At 44.7% G+C, this 21,064-nt stretch overlaps 1 protein-coding gene across 8 annotated transcripts; it reads left to right on the forward strand.

The window, feature by feature from the left end:
• Window positions 1-227: 227 nt before the first annotated feature.
• Window positions 228-20,978, forward strand: LOC139556992 (MYND-type zinc finger-containing chromatin reader ZMYND8-like). Of its 8 annotated transcripts, none has more exons than XM_071371272.1 (21): window positions 228-396; window positions 6,986-7,056; window positions 7,407-7,558; window positions 8,338-8,559; window positions 8,853-8,966; window positions 12,548-12,613; window positions 12,957-13,049; window positions 13,145-13,232; window positions 13,323-13,378; window positions 13,462-13,539; window positions 13,661-13,776; window positions 13,900-14,411; window positions 14,615-14,752; window positions 14,959-15,117; window positions 15,273-15,806; window positions 15,910-16,401; window positions 18,402-18,601; window positions 18,905-18,985; window positions 19,095-19,173; window positions 19,338-19,577; window positions 19,706-20,978. In XM_071371272.1, the coding sequence occupies exons 2-21, from the start codon at window positions 7,032-7,034 to the stop codon at window positions 19,873-19,875; spliced, it is 3,615 nt and encodes a 1,204-aa protein (XP_071227373.1). In that variant the 5' UTR covers window positions 228-396; window positions 6,986-7,031; the 3' UTR covers window positions 19,876-20,978. The 8 variants fall into 8 exon arrangements, with proteins under 8 accessions (XP_071227373.1, XP_071227337.1, XP_071227384.1 ...); XM_071371236.1 differs by having other exon boundaries at window positions 290-476; XM_071371263.1 differs by lacking the exon at window positions 228-396 and adding an exon at window positions 1,945-2,082.
• Window positions 20,979-21,064: the final 86 nt, after the last annotated feature.

Here is a 21,064-nt window from a genome sequence, read left to right on the forward strand (position 1 = left end):
TTAACTTAAGGGTGGGATCTATGAAACAGGCCTTTTCTGAAACATGTGGCCTTGGGCCTGTCCAGTATTCGTGCTCCTGTTGCTGTATTTTGTGAAATACAACCAAATGTCCTTGTAATATAGACGGGTCAAGCATGGATTACAGCACCATGTGGTTTTATTGGATGTTCTGTGCTGTGAAATGGTTTATTTTGTGATTTGGGCCTTGTTTCTCCCTCTGTCCACAGCGCTTCTCCTGCCTGCCTGTGCAGAACAAAAGATTAGCAGTCAGGAAATGCCCCAGCCAATCAGCTACAGCCTTACATCCTGCCAGTGAGAGCAGGCCACTCACAGCTTGGTATCTATCCTAGCAGCCGATCGGCCAGCCTGGAGAGCCGTGGCTGTGCTCTGAGCAGGGTGAGGACAGAGGGCTGTCCTCCATGTTTTAATAAGCATTGACATAAAACACTGAGTTTTTTAGCCATGCATCCACAGAGGTAAGCTTGCTTTTCATTATTTCACTTTAATAAGCTACCAGCTACTGTGTATGTTATGTGCCTTGGGAATATAGGTTTGTCTCAGGGAGAGAGGGGGGAGAGTCCCCACAGCACAGTAGTGGAGCCTGGCAGGAGAGCAGAGTACAGCACAGCAGGCTGCCTCTGCTGGTTATGTCTCTGATCACATACGGGTCAGCCTGTTTTACTACCTTTTTACAGAATATAGCATGGCAAGAGGAATATATCCCTGTTGGAGTAAGGAACAGGATTGATCCGTTTGGCTTGGCTGTCAGGTTGTAAGGGTTTATGACTGTCACAGGCCTGTACAGTCAAAATGGAAGGTGTGGGGAGGTGAGAGCTGTAACATTCAAGATGGGATCCCAGTGGATTTAACAGATGGTAAAGAGACAGCTCAGCAATGACAGCACAGCAAGAATGATTTAGGCCTCAGTGATATTAGAGCAGGGCACTGCTTTTAATCATATGCCCTTTTAAACAGGGAAGTAACCTTTATTGAGGACAAACAAGAGCAACTATTAAAAAGGCATATTCTCATGGCTGTACAGTCTGTTTTTCCAGACTACTGTTTATGCCTACAGGTAGTTCTTGCATTCTTCTTTTAGCATGTATAATTATTGAACAGGATTTGTATATTGAACAACTAGCCAAACTAAAATCTCTCTGAATGTTAGATTATATTCTTCAAAGGTTTAGTATCTGGTGAGAAAATCTGCCTAATGGTCTTTTTCAGTTCACTGCTTTCTCTTTGCTGTGGAGTGGCAGCCATTTCAGAGAGCTTCCCCTTTCTGTGCCTTGGCTCTAGGCACTCTGGGTGATATCATGTGAAGCCTGACGAAGGGAAGCAGGGCTGTTTCAGACAGCCTTGGACAGAAAAATATCATTATCCCAAGAAGGATATAAGAATATTTAATTCTGTAGTGGAACTCATATAATTCACACACATAGACCAATGCTGTATGTCAGCAGATGTTTTGTCAACAACCATGCAAACTATCATATTATTTCTGGCATGTAACGCCAATTGCCTCTACTTCATTGGGTCAAAACACATTACTTTTTACCGTACAATGGTTCTTCTTAATGAATTGAATGGAGAGGAAACCTTTTCATCCAGTGCCTTTTTGTGAATGGTCTTTGGTAATGCCCATAATCTCTTCATTCCTGTCTGGCGTGAGGATTTGAGGTGCTGCCACCGACTTAACCCATTGATAGATGCTAACTACCTTTAGCGCCCATTGATCAATGTATCTTCTTCTTGGGGGACTTTTGTTAAAAACTTTTACAGCAAGCGTCAGGTTTAACAGTTGTTTTGGAAACATAAGGAACTTATATTTCATATCAGCGAGAAATACTTTTCTAAACACAAAAGGTTAAATTAATACACACCTTTTATTAGTATTCCCACACGGCCATATCGCCATGTTACAGCGCTTGTTTAAGGAAGACCGACAGAAAACAAAGGTGACCACCTGTGCTAAATAGCTATCTACCATGCACCTGTGTGTCAGCGTAACTGGGCAGGAAGTGTAGTTAGTCAACTGGAGGCACACAGTGTATGGATCTGTGAAAATCTGCTAACGTTACAGTAAGTGTATCTTTTTTATTTGAAAGATTCTTTATCACTGATATGAAAGATAAGGGCCGTATGTTTCGAAAAACGTTTAGCAAGCGATGATTATTGATGTTTCTAATACGGCGTCAGAATTGTAGTTCACATGGCCAGCAGTGGGCGAAGCTAACTGCTGAAAACCCTACTGAGAGAAGGGTTTTCTAGAGCTACGACCAGCTGTGCTTTGTAATAATGGTCCAAACAAGAAAACCAATTCATTCTGCCACTTTTGCTTTTATTCACCACACCTGTGTTGTCTGACCTTTTCTAACGACCTTCATGTCATTCGGATTTGTTCTCCATGTTAAACCATCATTGTTTTTGTCTATCATAATCTTTTTAATGGCAGCATTAGTATTTATTTAACTACAAATAGAAATTATGGTTCAAAGTGGCACTGGCAGAATAAAATAAGTAATAGCAATACCACTGTTGGTTACAAGTATTGACACATTGTAAAGGTCCAGAAGAAAAGCCAGTAGGAAGGTTTTGGACTGGGAAGAAAAGGGTGTTGGCAGCATGTTCTCCAGTCTTAACCACAGCCGACCATTTTGATTTTGAGGCCTGTGACATTTTCAGCCCTGTCTTTGTGCTCAGTGTAAGGCCCTTCCTGCATTCCTGTGAGCCGGTCTACTGGTAAGCTGTGTGTGATCTCTACAGCAGCTCGTCTCGACTGGAGCCGTGTGTGCAGTGTTCTCAGCAGGCAGGCAATAAGGGAATGTCTTCAAAATGGACGCCACACACACTGCCTCATAGCTGAGGAGTGAGATTGGAGGGAATCTGATACGCTCCCTTTCTGCCTGTGTAACTACATCCCCCATGTTTTAGAAAATGCACACAACCAGTGAGGACTATATGGGCTTTGAGGGAGTGAGGGACTTGGTTCCAGGGGTTTTGTGATAGTGAGGAGAAATCCTCTCTGCATTGCAGCACTGTGTCTGAGGAGATAGGGGAGAAGAGAGCCTGTGTGGCACTCTGAGCCAGGCGCCCAATCAGGCACCTCCGTGTGGCGCTCAAACCAATCGGCAGTCCACAGCTGAGGTTAAAGATTGACAATCGCAGGGAGAGCAGCAGGGAGAGCAAGGCCCTTCTGGAAAATTCTGCACCAATCTTTGTCTCATACCCCACCGGCCTCCAAAAAATTAAAATAAGAAAGAATAACAATTAAAAAAGGCTGAAGAATCTGTATTCTGTGCGTAAAGAGAAAAAAAAGGTATGCTGTCAATTTCCTACATTGAAGCATGGGTGTTCTGTCAGAGAGGGCGTGGGAGGGATTATATCACTATATTAATGAAAATAATGTATTTTCGGGAATTTAACTACAAGAAGGGTGTTGTAGGCATTGGTTTAGTGTGTTTTCACTGTCTCTTGCTCTGCGTATCTGACCGGAGGAAAAGGGGATGTTGCTGAGGCAGATTCTCTGTCTGTGCTGAAAGCCTTTATCAGAGGTGGAGGCCAGTAAAGCCAGTGCTCTGTCTCTGTAATTTTCTGCCCCCGAGATGGAGAAGAGAGAGACAGAGAGGGGTGATAAAGAAATGGTGGAAAAGGGACTACATTTGCTTCTCTAACAGGGAGCTGCTGTCTTTGTATCCCACACTTTCGCATTCTAATTATGCTGCTCTCTCCAAGAGCTAAAGAAAAAGCTGGTGAAATTGAACCCATCTGAGCTGTGAGACAGTAGCTTGTGCCGTGGCGTAAAAAACAAATGTCTGAAACAAGGGGATGCTCATGTTGAGCTGATATTGCGTAAAACCTGTTTGACAGTTTTCTTATGAAGCAGTGGCTTTCCCACAAGAAAGTACCTTTTTTAAATTCAAGGAAGTGTGCATTTAAATGATGTGTTCATAGGGCTGGGGCTGTGTTTGTTCAAGACAATGAAACAGTAATGTTTGAGTTGCTTCACTCTTGACTTGAGGGATATAAAACGCATGAGACTGGGGTAGTCCCATTTTAGAGGGAAATTACTATGGTATTGTAGTCACCATGCAGTTTTAGAGCCGATGGTTCTCCATTGCCCCTGGCCTCAGTTCAGCCTTGACCTGTCTCAGTAGGTATTGGGGCCCAATGGTTGTGGGCTCAGGATTCATGGGTGACGCGAACGGTTGAGTTTGATATCATTTTTAGATTACCAACAGGTTTGTCAAACTATTCTATGATTTCTTGAAAAAAGTGTTTAAACAATTGTTATTTTTTAAGCTTTAACATTTATCTAAAAAGGCATACACTCACATTTTTAAACCCTATTTTACATTATCTGAAGTGTTTGTTATGCCCGCCATTGGTTGAGACATAGCATTTTCTTGAATGCAGGGTGAGTGTCATTTCAACCATAGAAATATTGGATCTATCCCTTCAGACCCCTGCAATCTAGCTGGTACGCCATTGACATTTACATTTAATTTAAACTTTAACTTCCAATCACTACCAGAAAGATGGCCTCTGGTCCACCCATTGTCGAATGTCAACTTGAATGGAAATGTCTATTCTATTATCTCTACAACACCAACACCTCAGATGGTGTAAAATAGGGTCTAAGCTACAACATACACTACATGACCAAAAGTATGTGGACAAACATCTCATTCCAAAATCATGGCCATTAATATGAAGTTGGTCCCCCCTTTGCTGCTATAACAGCCTCCACTCTTCTGGGAAGGCTTTCCATTAGATGTTGGAATGTTGCTGTGGGGACTTCTTCTATTTAGCCACGATCATTAGTGAGGTTGGGCACTGATGTTGGGCGATTAGGCCTGGCTCGTAGTCAGTGTTCCAATTCATCCCAAAGGGGTTTAGATGGTGTTTGCAGGTCAGTCAAGTCTGTGCAGGTCAGTCAAGTTCTTCCACACCGATCTCGACAAACCATTTCTGTATGGACCTCGCTTTGTGCACGGGAATTGTCATGCTGAAACTGAAAATTGTTCTGAAACAGGAAAGGTCCTTCCCCAAATTGTTGCCAAGAAGTTGGAGGCACAGAATCGTCATTGATGTCATTGTATGCGGTAGCGTTAAGATTTCCCTTCACTGGAACTAAGGGGCCCGAACCATGAAAAACAGCCCCAGACCATTATTCCTCCTCTAGCAAACTTGACTGTTGGCACTATGCAATCGGGCAGGTAGCGTTCTCCTGGCATCTGCCAAACCCAGATTTGTCCGTCGGATTGCCAGATGGTGAAGCATGATTCATCACTCCAGAGAACGTATTTCTACTGCTCCAGTCCAATGGCGGCGAGCTTTACACCACTCCACCCGACGCTCAGCCATGGAAACCCATTTCATGAAGCTCCCGACGAACAGTTCTTATGCTGATGCTTCCAGAGGCAATTTGGAACTCGGTAGTAAGTGTTGCTCAGTACCGAGGACAGACGATTTTTACGCGCTTTAGCACTCTGCGGTCCCGTTCTGTGAGCATGTGTGGTCTACCACTTCGCGGCTGAGTTGTTGAGATGTTTCCACTTCACAGTAACAGCACTTATAGTTGACTGGGGCAGCTCTAGCAAGGCAGAAATTTGACAAACTGACTTGTTGGAAAGACGGGCATCCTATGACGGTGCCACGTTGAAAGTCACTTCTGTACTGGCCATTCTACTGACAATGTTTGTCTATGGAGATCGCATGGCGGTGTGCTCAATTTTATACATGTGTCAGCAATGGGTGTGGCTGAAATAGCCAAAACCACTAATTTGAAGGGGTGTCCACATACGTTTGTTTTTGGGTAATTGACGCTAAAGCTGAAAAAATTTGTTTTAATTTAAAATATTTTTTCAATCATAAAATAGTTTCACAACCCTGTTTGTAAGCTTTCAAATTATATCAAACTCAACCGTTTATCTTTTTTTAGGGAAGACACGGATGTAAAATGGGGTATGCAAAATGGGTCTTCTTTCAGCCCCTCTCGCTCCTGAATGTTTTAGTGTTCAGGTTCAAAAAGTCCCTTTCTACCATGGGCAAACATGTATGGAAGGTTTTGTTCAAATCAAAAGAGGTGCAATCAGAAAGTAATTGAAATCATATGGAACGACCCCATGTTGAGTTTGAAACTAGAATGCATTTAGCTGTTAGTTAATAATAGTTAGTTACATAACATCCATGCCCAGTCAATTCCTGTAGATGTGTCTCTGTGTGTAATTTGTCCATTTGAGAAATCCACTTTTGGCATCAATGCATGACATGTGTTTGAGTTCATGTGTAGATAGGATTCAACCCCATGTTATGAAATGCATGGCTCCAGAAAAGCAAATCTAATCCCTGGGACATTGTTCTGAGGCACTGACAGATGATTGTTGACCTTCAACTTAATCACATTCTGTCAGTTTCACACTCTGGAACTCTGAACATTAGAACACTGCTTTACTAGACATTTTCCTTCTCCCAATAAGAGAGGGACTCTTGCTGGCCGTAGCCTGTAGATTTATGATACCTCTGCACCAAAGCGAACAGTGTGTGTCTGTGTCCAGTCAGGATTGGTTTAGACAGAGTTTGCCTCCGGGCCAAATAGACTCTCACTCTAAGAATAACCCCATTGTAGTGAGACCGAGAGAGTGGGTCAGTGTTGAAGCAGACCTTTACAGCCAGACGGGATTGTCTTTCCTCTGGAAATGATACTAAAATGATACAAATAAGATTTGTGAGACTTTGGTTTTACATTTACACACAAGTATTTCAGCAGATTATTTTATACAGTGTGATTTATGATTGTTACTTAGTAGATGGTGTTGCGAAACCACGTGCATACTGAACATACTGTAGATTAAGCAATGTCTGGTGTAAACATAGTGAGTCAAACTGTAAAAAGGCATTGGATGAATTGATTTATGTTGGGAGTCTTTCTGTAGGTATTGTCATAACAGGGCTTTAATAGTGCATCTCTTTTCTCTGCCAGTTTGGCTGAGGAGGAGGTGACGACTGAGTCGGATGCAGTAGAGGGGATGGAGATATCTACACGATCCAAAGGTGAGAAACACTGAAAGCTGAGCTATACTTTCACCTATTTATGCCTATGCCTACAGGCAGTATGTGGTGGTGGTGAAAGGCTTTATTTTATTGCTCCCATGTTGAGTGTAGGCTACTGTATGTATGTGTCTGGTACAGAGCTGAATCACAAACAGTATAAGATGGAGGCTAATGTGCTGCTTCTGTTCATATCGCTGTCATGGCTTATCACTATGGTAACCGGTTTTTATCTTCTGTACTGTATGAAAACAATGAACATCTACTGTTCTATGGCCAGTACATGCACTTTCTTCTGGGAAATAATACATCTGTCATGTTGGCTTGCCTGACATTTGACCCCCTCCCTGCAGTTTCGGACCCAGGGTCAGTGGAGCGGGCGGCCCAGAAACGCAAGGTGCCCAGCCCCCCTCACTCGTCTAATGGTCACTCCCCGGCTGAGACCTCCCCCAGTCCGGTCAAAAAGAAGAAGAAACCAGGAGCGGTCAGCAGCAGTAAAGACCAGGTGCGACCTCCCCCTCCCTGCTCACACTGTTGTGCTTTCAGAGGCTGCTGGGTTTCTGTTACACTGAAATAGATCCTACAAAAAAAACGGTGTATAACATTTTCTGTTCCAGTTGTCTTTTGGTATGCCATGGGACTATTTTATGTTTGTGACACCATGAGGTTTATCTTTTCTTATAGTGTTACAGTAAGCCTATATGGCCTAATACTATGTAATAAGATTGATCTAAATTGTTTCATTAATGTGTTTGCATGCTTGTTTTACAAATTTTGCCTACTGAAATCAAGTGATTGGTAATGCTTCGGCTGTTGCTCACTCACACTGAGACTATTAATGATTAGCACTTATAAATGGTAAATTACAATAGCAACCTGGGCTTAAAAGCCATGGATCAAAGCTTGTCTCAATGCAAAAAAAGTAACAGGTGTGGACCAAAACACAGACTGCTTATCAGATCCAATCAGTAAGCGATACTAAAGGCTAGCTTCTCAAACTGATCCTTTTCACTGTCTTGACCTTTGAAAGGGGATTTGTAATATAATCTACAGTAATGATTCTCTTCCAGTCTGATACCAGGAATGGTCAATTAATCAATGTTTTAATGCCTTATGTCGCAACACAGGGTTCTAAGCAGTCTGTTTTGGACAGTTACTATGTAGATTGTGTTTTTTGAAAAACATATTTGTAATTGTTTTTTTCATGTCTGCTATGCTGCTCATGTAATCTCACACCTGATTTTTGAAACCCCAAACGTTCTCTTTCTCTTGCCTGCATTTCAGTCAGAACTAAGACATGGTCCCTTTTACTATGTGAAGCAGCCAGCACTCACCACAGACCCTGTTGATGTTGTGCCGCAGGACGGCAGAAATGACTTCTACTGCTGGCTGTGCCACCGCGAGGGTCAGGTGCTCTGCTGTGAGCTCTGCCCGAGGGTGTACCACGCCAAGTGCCTCAAACTACCCGCAGAGCCCGAGGGTGACTGGTTCTGCCCTGAATGTGAGGTACTCGCTTGTGGGTGGGACCGAAAACCAGTTGTCTACCAGGAAGACAACTTTAGAACCTTAAAATGCATGGGAGGCTGGGGCTTGAGGCCGGACCATGATGACAGACATCCCTATTTTATGGAATTTACAGAGTTGAGAAAAATCTTGGAGTTACAAGAAATTCTGACCATGTTGGTATAAGATGTGGTCAAGGTAGTAAAATGAGGCTTGATACTGGGAATATCCTTTGAAATGGGAATATACATTTGAAGCTAACATCTTGCTAACAAAAGATCTCTCTTTTCTTTCAGAAAATAACAGTTGCAGAGTGCATAGAGACTCAGAGTAAAGCAATGGCGATGCTAACAATAGACCAGCTGTCTTACCTGCTAAAGTTTTCACTCCAGAAGATGAAACAGCCAGGTGTAAGTGCACTGACCTCCCTCCTCCAACTGACTGATCAGTCACAGTAACATTCTAAATCAACTGGATATAGGGCACATATTCCAAAGGCTTGTGCTTCTGCTTTTACCCACATTGTCATGGAATAACTACTTATTTCTACCTTTTCTAACTGTTGTTATTGACTAATTGTTTTGACAGTAGATATTGAACTGTTGAAGAACAGAGAGATCAGCGTTAGTAAAATTCATATACACTGAGTGTACAAAACTTTAGGAACATCTGCTCTTTCAATGACAGACTGAGCAGGTAAATCCAGGTGAAAGTTTTGATCCCTTATTGATGTCACCTGTTAAATAATATCCACTTCAGCGTAAATGAAGGGGAGGAGACAGGTTAAAGAAGGATTTTTAAGCCTTGAGACAACTGACACATGGATTTTATATGTGTGCCATTCAGAGGGTGAATGGCCAAGACAAAAGATTGAAGTGCTTTTGAACAGGGTATGGTAGTAGGTGCCAGGCACACCGGTTTGAGTGTGACATGAACTGTATCTCTCCTGGGGTTTTCACGCTCAACACATTCCCGCATTTATAAAAAATTGTCCACCACCCAAAGGACATCCAGCCAACTTGACACAACTGTGGGAAGCATTGAAGTCAACATCTCATCTTTACTAGATGCTGTTCTTCCACTAATCTCATTGCAACTCCCCTCCAAGTCTCCGACCACTACCTTGTATCCTTTTCCCTCTCGCTCTCATCCAACACTTCCCACACTGCCCCTACTCGGATGGTATCGCGCCGTCCCAACCTTCGCTCTCTCTCCCCCGCTACTCTCTCCTCTTCCATCCTATCATCTCTTCCCTCTGCTCAAACCTTCTCCAACCTATCTCCTGATTCTGCCTCCTCTACCCTCCTCTCCTCCCTTTCTGCATCCTTTGACTCTCTATGTCCCCTATCCTCCAGGCCGGCTCGGTCCTCCCCTCCTGCTCCGTGGCTCGACGACTCATTGCGAGCTCACAGAACAGGGCTCCGGGCAGCCGAGCGGAAATGGAGGAAAACTCGCCTCCCTGCGGACCTGGCATCCTTTCACTCCCTCCTCTCTACATTCTCCTCTTCTGTCTCTGCTGCTAAAGCCAATTTCTACCACTCTAAATTCCAAGCATCTGCCTCTAACCCTAGGAAGCTCTTTGCCACCTTCTCCTCCCTCCTGAATCCTCCTCCCCCTCCTCCCCCCTCCTCCCTCTCTGCTGATGACTTCGTCAACCATTTTGAAAAGAAGGTCGACGACATCCGATCCTCGTTTGCTAAGTCAAACGACACCGCTGGTTCTGCTCACACTGCCCTACCCTGTGCTTTGACCTCTTTCTCCCCTCTCTCTCCAGATGAAATCTCGCGTCTTGTGACGGCCGGCCGCCCAACAACCTGCCCGCTTGACCCTATCCCCTCCTCTCTTCTCCAGACCATTTCCGGAGACCTTCTCCCTTACCTCACCTCGCTCATCAACTCATCCTTGACCGCTGGCTACGTCCCTTCCGTCTTCAAGAGAGCGAGAGTTGCACCCCTTCTGAAAAAACCTACACTCGATCCCTCCGATGTCAACAACTACAGACCAGTATCCCTTCTTTCTTTTCTCTCCAAAACTCTTGAACGTGCCGTCCTTGGCCAGCTCTCCTGCTATCTCTCTCAGAATGACCTTCTTGATCCAAATCAGTCAGGTTTCAAGACTAGTCATTCAACTGAGACTGCTCTTCTCTGTGTCACGGAGGCGCTCCGCACTGCTAAAGCTAACTCTCTCTCCTCTGCTCTCATCCTTCTAGACCTATCGGCTGCCTTTGATACTGTGAACCATCAGATCCTCCTCTCCACCCTCTCCGAGCTGGGCATCTCCGGCGCGGCCCACGCTTGGATTGCGTCCTACCTGACAGGTCGCTCCTACCAGGTGGCGTGGCGAGAATCTGTCTCCGCACCACGTGCTCTCACCACTGGTGTCCCCCAGGGCTCTGTTCTAGGCCCTCTCCTATTCTCGCTATACACCAAGTCACTTGGCTCTGTCATATCCTCACATGGTCTCTCCTATCATTGCTATGCAGACGACACACAATTAATCTTCTCCTTTCCCCCCTCTGATAACCAGGTGGTGAATCGCATCTCTGCATGTCTGGCAGACATATCAGTGTGGATGACGGATCACCACCTCAAGCTGAACCTCGGCAAGACGGAGCTGCTCTTCCTCCCGGGGAAGGACTGCCCGTTCCATGATCTCGCCATCACGGTTGACAACTCCATTGTGTCCTCCTCCCAGAGTGCTAAGAACCTTGGCGTGATCCTGGACAACACCCTGTCGTTCTCAACTAACATCAAGGCGGTGACCCGTTCCTGTAGGTTCATGCTCTACAACATTCGCAGAGTACGACCCTGCCTCACGCAGGAAGCGGCGCAGGTCCTAATCCAGGCACTTGTCATCTCCCGTCTGGATTACTGCAACTCGCTGTTGGCTGGGCTCCCTGCCTGTGCCATTAAACCCCTACAACTCATCCAGAACGCCGCAGCCCGTCTGGTGTTCAACTTTCCCAAGTTCTCTCACGTCACCCCGCTCCTCCGCTCTCTCCACTGGCTTCCAGTTGAAGCTCGCATCCGCTACAAGACCATGGTGCTTGCCTACGGAGCTGTGAGGGGAACGGCACCTCCGTACCTTCAGGCTCTGATCAGGCCCTACACCCAAACAAGGGCACTGCGTTCATCCACCTCTGGCCTGCTCGCCTCCCTACCTCTGAGGAAGTACAGTTCCCGCTCAGCCCAGTCAAAACTGTTCGCTGCTCTGGCACCCCAATGGTGGAACAAACTCCCTCACGACGCCAGGTCAGCGGAGTCAATCACCACCTTCCGGAGACACCTGAAACCCCACCTCTTTAAGGAATACCTAGGATAGGATAAAGTAATCCTTCTAACCCCCCCCCCTTAAAAGAGTTAGATGCACTATTGTAAAGTGGTTGTTCCACTGGATATCATAAGGTGAATGCACCAATTTGTAAGTCGCTCTGGATAAGAGCGTCTGCTAAATGACTTAAATGTAAATGTAAATGTAAACATGGGCCAGCATCCCTGTGGAAAACTTGACACCTTGTAGTCCATGCCCCGATGAATTGAGGCTGTTCTGAGGGCAAAGAGGCATGCAACTCAATATTAGGAAGGTGTTCCTAATGTTTTGTACACTCAGTGTAATTCCAATGTGAGTGAACAGAACTCGCTCACACAAACACAATATAATGGTTGTGTGCTTGTTTATATGGTCTGATTTTAAGACTGCTCAATGCTTTCTCCTGATTTTGTGTTCCATCAGTGAGGTCCATTGCCCCTTCCCCAATACACTGTGAACTTATTTACTATACTCAAAGTCTGAAGTATCCTTTGGTGTTCTGGTTACAAAATGGTAAGCCATAAGTAAGGGTGTTCTAACAACACTAAACCACCCAAGCCTGTTTTTAGCCAGTCCTCTCCTCTACAATGACATAAAGAGCAAAGGAACCATTGAACCAAGGGTCCATTTTGGAAAGCGGTGTTGTGGTGAGGATACAGTTGCCCCTCTTACTCTTTTTCAGGACCAACCACGCTCGTCATCTCACTCCCCCCATGCAGGCGCCACGCAGAGAAAGGCTTTTAATTGGGTAATCAAACACACAAAAAAAAAGACCTAATCATATTTCCCCCGTTATTTTCCTCCTGTTTGGAGTGTTTTTTGTGTCTGTTTTTAGTTGCTGTTGTCTGTCCTGGGGTGGTGGAGTGTTTGTATGGGTTGTGGTGGTGGAGGTCATGCAGTGAAGGCTTAATCCTAAATTGAGATGCAATTGAAATCTTAACCTAAATCTTGAATTAATTGCAATTATATATTTACATTAAAGTTTTAGCTATGAGTGTGTCTCAAGTTAGGATTTGGTCTAAGTGTGGCCTATTTGGAATTTGAATATGAAGGTTAATTCACTGTGCATGTTTCTTTTGTCTCTTCTCCAGACGGAACCCTTCCAGAAGCCAGTATCTCTGGAACAGCATCCAGACTACGCAGAGTATATATTTCACGCCATGGATCTCGGTACATTGGAGAAGGTTAGAAAATGTACTCTTCTTTCTTTGGGGTTAGAACTACAATCCCAAACCTCACCAGTGGTTGATCACTGACCTTTTCTATTTTATTTTTCCAGAATACAAAAAAGAAAATGTATGGCTGCACTGAAGCTTTCTTGGCAGATGTGAAATGGATTTTACACAACTGCATAATTTATAATGGAGGTCTGTGTCCCTGTTTTGATTGCAATGGATTTTTACTGGTTATCAATAACTGATTTGTAATGATTACTCACTGTGACCTTCTTATTTTAGGCAATCATAAGCTTACTGCCACAGCTAAAGTCATAGTGAAAATCTGTGAACATGAGGTAAGTGTGGGTATGCGGCCAAAAACTCTTTCAGGCCTTCAGAAGAGATTCTTCTTACACATACAATGATTATTCTCTTTCAGATGAATGAGATTGAGGTCTGTCCGGAGTGCTATCTGTCAGCTTGCCAAAAGAGAGACAACTGGTTCTGTGAGCCATGCGTGAGTTCAAAGCTTGTGCTAAACGAGTCGTACATTTGAATTGTAGTACCTTGTGTATACTGAATGTGGTCTGTATAATGGTCTCAGTATGATAACTAGTCTTCCTGTTTACTTTGCTCAGAGTAATCCTCACCCTCTCGTGTGGGCCAAGCTGAAGGGGTTTCCATTCTGGCCTGCCAAAGCACTGCGGGACAAAGACGGGCAGGTGGATGCTCGTTTTTTCGGGCAGCACGACAGGTACTTTTGGTACTTAACTATGTCACTTATACTCATCAGTTCATTTGGTATTTCACAGCTCTCCGTCTCTATCCTCTGTGTCTATTCAGCTGTTCTGATGTATTATTATTCTTCACCTTCCAGGGCGTGGGTCCCCTTAAACAACTGCTACCTCATGTCCAGGGAGATTCCCTTTTCTGTGAAGAAGACTAAGAGCATCTTCAACAGTGCCATGCAGGAGATGGAGGTCTACGTGGAGAACATGAGGAAGAAGTTTGGAGTGTTCAACTATGCCCCCTTCCGGACACCCTACACCCCTGATAACCAGTACCAAATGCTGCTGGATCCTGCCAACCCCTCGTCCGGCTCGGTCCGGCCCGAGAAGCAGGAGAAGATCAAGTTCAACTTTGACATGACTGCATCTCCCAAGATGCCCTTGGCCAGGAGCATGCTGTCTGACGGGGGCGGGGGCATGGGCGGGGTTGGAGGGAGTACAGGCCGGAGGATCTCCCTGACAGATATGCCCCGCTCGCCCATGAGCACCAACTCCTCTGCTCACACAGGCTCTGATGGAGAGCTGGATACACCAGACAAGGGCTCGGCTAGAGCCCCAGTCAGCCACTACAGTGCTGGGGAGGAGTCCATGGACTGCACAGGTAGGTACTGCACACTGCCTGTCTGACAGTCTGTAGTCCTAGGGGAATATGAAATATACTGTAACAGTGACCTAGACTCTGGTTTTCAGTATAAATCAAGAACTGTAAACACAGGGCATGTTATTTTTTTTAATACCTGCCACTTAAATTAAGATCCTGAGAAGAGCATGACATCGATAGATATATCTGCGCACTCTCCACAGCATCACCTGCTTCCACTCGACCTGGTCCTGCCTCTGGTGCCAATGACAGCCCTAAACCGTTCCTCTCCCAGGGTCCTGCTCTAGTCCCCAAGCAGGAGAAAGCAACTCTCACAGGGAGCATCCTTAACCTCAACCTGGGTGAGCTGCCACACACCTGCCCTCAGTCACACCACAATCATCTTCAAAGCTCACCTATTTAGCACACCTGGGAAAGGCTTCATGACAGCAAAACCATATCCATAAACCTTAACCATATGTAGAGACATTCCTACTTGGTCTAGTGATTGGAGTGGATTTCAACCAGTCAATAACATTGTTTGTGATCTTGTGTGCTGGCGTGTCAGACCGTAGCAAAGCCGAGATGGACCTAAAGGAGTTGAGTGAGACTGTACAGCAGCAACAGCAGGGGGCCCCACCAGTCCTCACCTCGCCCAAGAGACAGATCAGGAGCCGCTTCCAGCTCAACCTGGACAAAACCATTGAGAGCTGCAAGGCCCAGCTGGGTGAGTGAACTCGCCACACCGCTAGTAAAGCACCAGTTATGAAGATAGGGGCACCAGTCAACTACTTTGTTTTCAGTTAGTCCATTTGTATGAAAACAACCAAAAGAACCTTTGACGTTATACATTTACCCCAACTTCCCCTCTGCTGTGTACAGGTATAGATGAGATCTCTGAGGATGTGTATAAGGGAGTAGAACACAGCGACTCAGAGGACTCTGATAAATCAGATTCGAGTGACAGTGACGCCAGCGACGAGGAACAGAAACCTAAGGCAGGCAAACACACAAAGGCCAATGACAAGGGCGAGAAGGACTCTTCCAAGAGGGGATCCAAAGACCCCCTGCCCCCCAGCCTAAATGAGGTCAAAACAAAGGGGCCAGCAACTGCCACGGTAACCATGGGGGATGTGGGGGCACCATCTACCCTCTCTGAATCCTCATCTAAAGAGAATCAGGGTGTACACTCGGACAAAGAGCTCCCAGAGGAAGCAAAAGCAGCCCCAGTATCCCCGGCATCCAGAGAGAAGCCCCAGGTGAAGCAGGAGGCTAGGCAGCCCTCTGTGGTGGACGACTCCGACTCTGAGAGGGAACTGGTGATTGACCTGGGGGAGGACCAGGGGGGCAGAGACCGGAAGAAGAGTAGGAAAGATTCACGCGCCACCAAAAATCCACCAGCCAATAAGACAGAGGGTGAGAGTCCTCCTGTTCTCTATTACTAGTTGATAAAATATGAAAGCGAGAAAAAAGTTTAACCAAAACAGATGCTGTTATTAATATTTTCTTTTTATTGTAGGTAAAGCCCTGTCAAGTTCCCTTACTCCATCTCAAAACAACACAGCCCATTTCTTAACCCCCAGTATGAAAGATTCATCACATTCTCCACTAGCCATCCCTCTAAACATGGTGTCCTTCGCTACTGCTTCTTCCACCACCATCGCCCCCACCACACTCCCCAATGCCACACTACCGATGGCCCCCATCACATCCTCCTCTGCCACCACAGCAGTGAAGAAACAGCGCCCTCTGCTGCCCAGGGAGACTGTCCCTGTGGTGCAGCGGGCGGTGGTGTGGAACCCCACCAACAGGTTCCAGACTTCCTCCCAGAAGTGGCACATGCAGAAGGTGCAGCGGCAGCAACAAAATCAGCAGCCAGATACGCCTCAGCTGCAGGCAGCATCACCAGGCCAGCCACAGACAATGCCGCAAACGCCAGCATCTGCAACATCTTCATTGCCACAGCAACCTTCCCAAAGCACGCGGTACCAGACCAGGCAATCTGTCAAAGGTACACCACAGTATTAGTTGAAAATTAAATTAGCACACTACAGAGAAAATGGACACAGCAAAAAAACTACAGTATGAGGTTCAACTGCAGGCCTAAAAACCACCGCTGTGATGTTTTATTTTTATTTATTTAACCTTTATTTAACTAGGCAAGTAATTTAAGAACAAATTCTTATTTCCAATGACTGCCTACCAAAAGGCAAAAGACCTGCGGGGACGGAGGCTGTTTTTTAATTTTCTTTTAAATATAACTAAAAATAAATAAAATATTGGACAAAACACATCACGACAAGAGACACAACACCACATAAAGAGAGAACTAAGACAACACCATAGCAGCAACACATGACAACACAACATGGTAGCAACACAACATGGTAGCAACAGAACATGACAACAACATGGTAGCAACAGAACATGACAACAACATGGTAGCAACAGAACATGGCAGCAGCACAACATGGTACAAACATTATTGGGAACAGACAACAGCACAAAGGGCAAGAAGGTAGAGACAACAATGCATCACGCGAAGCAGCCACAACTGTCAGTAAGAGTGTCCATGATTGAGTCTTTGAAGGAAGAGATTGAGATAAAACTGTCCAGTTTGAGTGTTTGTTGCCGCTCGTTCCAGTCTCTAGCTGTAGCAAACTGAAAAGACGAGCAACCCAGGAATGTGTGTGCTTTGGGGACCTTTTAACAGAATGTGACTGGCAGAATGGGTGTTGTATGTGGAGGATGAGGTCTGCAGTAGATATCTCAGATGCGGGGAGTGAGGCCTAAGAGGATTTTATAAATAAGCATCAACCAGTGGGTCTTGCGACGGGTATACGGAGATGACCAGTTTACAGAAGAGTATAGAGTGCAGTGATGGGATGTGTCCTATAAGGAGCATTGGTGGCAAATCTGATGGCCAAATGGTAAAGAACATCTAGCTGCTCGAGAGCACCCTTCCCTGCTGATCTATAAATTACGTCTCCGTAATATAGCATGGGTAGGATAGTCATCTGAATCAGGGTTAGTTTGGCAGTTGGGGTGAAAGAGGAGCCATTACGATAGAGGAAACCAAGTCAAGATTTAACTTTAGCCTGTAGCTTTCATATGAGAAGGACAATGTACCGTCTAGCCATACTCACAAGTACTTGTATGAGGCGACTACCTCATACAAGTACTTGTATGAGGTGACTACCTCAAGCTCTAAACCCTCAGAGGTAGTAATCACACCTATGGGGAGAGGGGTATTCTTCTTACCAAATCACATGACCTTCGTTTTGGAGGTATTCAGAACAAGGTTATTAAAGGCAGAGAAAGTTGTTGGACACTAAGCTTTGTTGTAGAGCGTTTAACACTAAATCACTAAATAAGACTATCATCTGCATATAAATGGATGAGAGAGCTTTCTACTGCCTGAGCTATGTTGTTGATGTAAATTGAGAAGAGCGTGGGGGCCTAGGATTGATCCTTGGGGTACTCCCTTGGTGACAGGCTATGCCTGATACAGCAGATTTTCTGACTTTATACACTGCACTTTTTGAGAGAGGTAGTTAGCAAACCAGACCCACAAAAAATGGAATGGTCTACCGTATCAAAAGCTTTGGGCAAGTGAATAGAAATAGCAGCACAACATTGGAATCAAGGGCAATGGTGACATCATTGGGGACCTTTAAGGTTGCAGTGACACATCCATAAACTGAGCAGAAACCAGATTGCATACCAGGAGAATACTGTAGACATCAAGAAAGCCAGTCAGTTGATTGACAAGTTTATGATAAACAGGGCAAAATAGAAATGGGCCTATAACAGTTAGGATCAGCTTGATCTCCCCCTTTAAATAATGGACGAACCATGGCTGCCTTCCAAGCAACGGGAACCTCCCCAGAGAGGAGAGACAGGTTAAAATGGTCAGAGATATGCTTGGCGATGATAGGGGCAGCAACATTAAAGAAGAAAGGGTCTAAACCATGTCACTGATTTAGTCTTGGTTCTTGTTGTTTACTCTAGCTGTCCAGCAGAAAGACCCTCCACTCAGTACGTCCACATCGTCTGTTACCCTGGTGACCAGTACCCCACCCTCTGTGGCCATGATGGCAGCCCCTGGATTAGGTAGTGGCCCCTCCACCCCATCCTCCATGGCAGGGGACTTCCAGATCCCCACCGCATCAGCAGACGTAGCAGCTGACATTGCAAAGTACACTAATAAAGTAAGTATGTGAGGCTTGGATCGATGGCCAGAGTAAGCAAGCTGAAGGCTGTACACTACACTATCAGTATTATGGTTTGGGGCTTGGAGCAAGGCTTATTGAAGCATGCACACTTTTGGGGGACAATTTTACATATGGCAGATAGATTAAATATGTATTTTTTTTTGTTATCTGTCTTTTATTTAAGGTATGAATAGTCATTGGCCTCTTGGGTACTCAAGAGTGTGATGGGTCTGCATTCAAAGAGATTGCATAAAGCTTACTTCCGAAAAGTTTTTGCTTCAGGTCTCCTTTATCCCTCAGATAATGGATACAATCAAAGGGACTGTGACTGAGCTGTATACAGACCTTTCCAAAAACACTTCAGGGAACACATTAGCAGAGGTAGGTATCTGCTGGTCTCCCTCAGAGGGACTGAATACCACCATACCTATAATAGTTAGCTGTATGACTCTGGGGAGTCTGAGTGTATGTCCTTGTCTCTCCCACACAGATTAGACGATTGAGAATTGAAATAGAAAAACTGCAGTGGCTTCATCAACAGGAGCTGTCAGAAATGAAGCACAATCTAGGTAAGGACCTTTACATTACTCTAGCTTAAACTGCAGATGACCTTGGCAAATCTGGGTCAAGGACTGTCTGTCAATATAACAACGAATGTCATTGACTAAGGAGAAGTAATCACATTATTCTACAGAAAAGGTTATGTTATTGTCTGATGTGTGTGCATGTGCAGAGTTAACCATGGCGGAGATGAGGCAAAGTCTGGAGCAGGAGAGGGAGCGACTGATGGCGGAGGTGAAGAAGCAGATGGAGGTGGAGAAACAACAGGCGGTAGATGAGACCAAGAAGAAGCAGTGGTGTGCCAACTGCAAGAAGGAGGCCATATTCTACTGCTGCTGGAACACCAGCTACTGTGACTATCCCTGCCAGCAAGCCCACTGGCCAGAACACATGAAGTCCTGCACACAATCAGGTAACGCACACGCACCAGCCATATTCAAAGCTGAATTGATATTAGTTAAAGAATATTGAATCCATCTGACTACAGGTATCAATTGTCTTACAATTGTATAGTTATATATTTCTGTTCTCTTTTTGTAGCGACAGCCTCACAGCAAGAGCCTGAGTCGGGGTCCACGGCAGACGGCCCAAACAAAGCCTCAGGACAGTCAAGTGGTCAAACCTCTCCCAGAGGAACGACATCCGCACCCACAGACAAAGACTCTAACGTGGAGAAAAGCAAGGACAATGTCACTGTCAGCCTTTCCTAACACTGAGCCCTTGCCCCAACCATTGAGTTATTGCACTTGAACCTGTAACATAAAACTATCGACACTTTATATTTTCAAGCTGCTGCTCTGGAGTAATCCAAAGGCTCTTTTTTTGTTAATGACCGGAATTTAATCTTTCCCAAAAATCTACAATCATCCTTATCCATCTCAAGTATACTTACTGTATTTCCAGGAGATGAATGTCCAATGCACTGTGGGACAAGTAACCACTAGAGGGCACCACCTGTTCTCGCAATCACTGTCAGCAACAGGCAGTACATTACACTCCCTTTGCAAGCTCATAGAGAAGCAGCTTTATGGCCAAATTTGAGGAGTAGGTGTGTGAGTAAGATGCATAGAAAGTTTAGCAGAAAGTGTATCTATTATTATCTGTAATATTAATAAACATTTATTGGGAGTGCATAATAAGTTTTGGTACTGGAGTTTGGTCAATGATCACCCAGATGCCCAAACTCGATAAGAATGGAACATGGCTTCAGATGAGTGTTAACACAAATGTCTTTTTTTCTACAATTGTGTATGTTAATTTATTTATACCAGAATGTTGCCTACAGTTTATTGCAGAGATAATGTTCAATATACTGCCTGTTGAATTAAGATATGGTTTAAAGATAGGCTTTTCCATTTCGGAATGTTTTTCTTTCCTCCCTTGGGTCTCGTGTTCATCATAATGCTGCCATTTGTCCTGAATTCATATCTGTGTTATACGCATGTTGTCACTGAGAAATAAACCATATTTATGGCAAACACAGGCCTAGTTTTTGAGGTAACATAATACACCACTACATTTAAGGCTGTTACATTTTTCAATGTGTCTGCCACATAATTCCAAAATGTAAATGTAGCTGGTTGAAAATGATAAACTACAGCGAACAAGTCTTTGTGTGTCAGGTTTAAGCGCTCTACACCTTATTCACTCATCTGAGAGCAGGAAATGTCATTTGACTTTCAAACTATTTTCCTACTACAATCTACTGTAATGGAATCATTCCTCCCTGTATAGAGAAGTGACTAAATCAACTCTGTTGTATTTAATGTCTTGTTTGTTTACATTCTGTAAATAAATAAAGTATGTTCTGAAACTGTTTGACCATTATTATGGCAGTTGGGGTGAAAGATGTTAAATAAAATGTTATTGGTCACATACACATGGTTAGCAGATGTTATT

Source organism: Salvelinus alpinus, chromosome 2 (assembly GCF_045679555.1).
Source record: "Salvelinus alpinus chromosome 2, SLU_Salpinus.1, whole genome shotgun sequence".
NCBI lineage: Eukaryota > Metazoa > Chordata > Actinopteri > Salmoniformes > Salmonidae > Salvelinus > Salvelinus alpinus.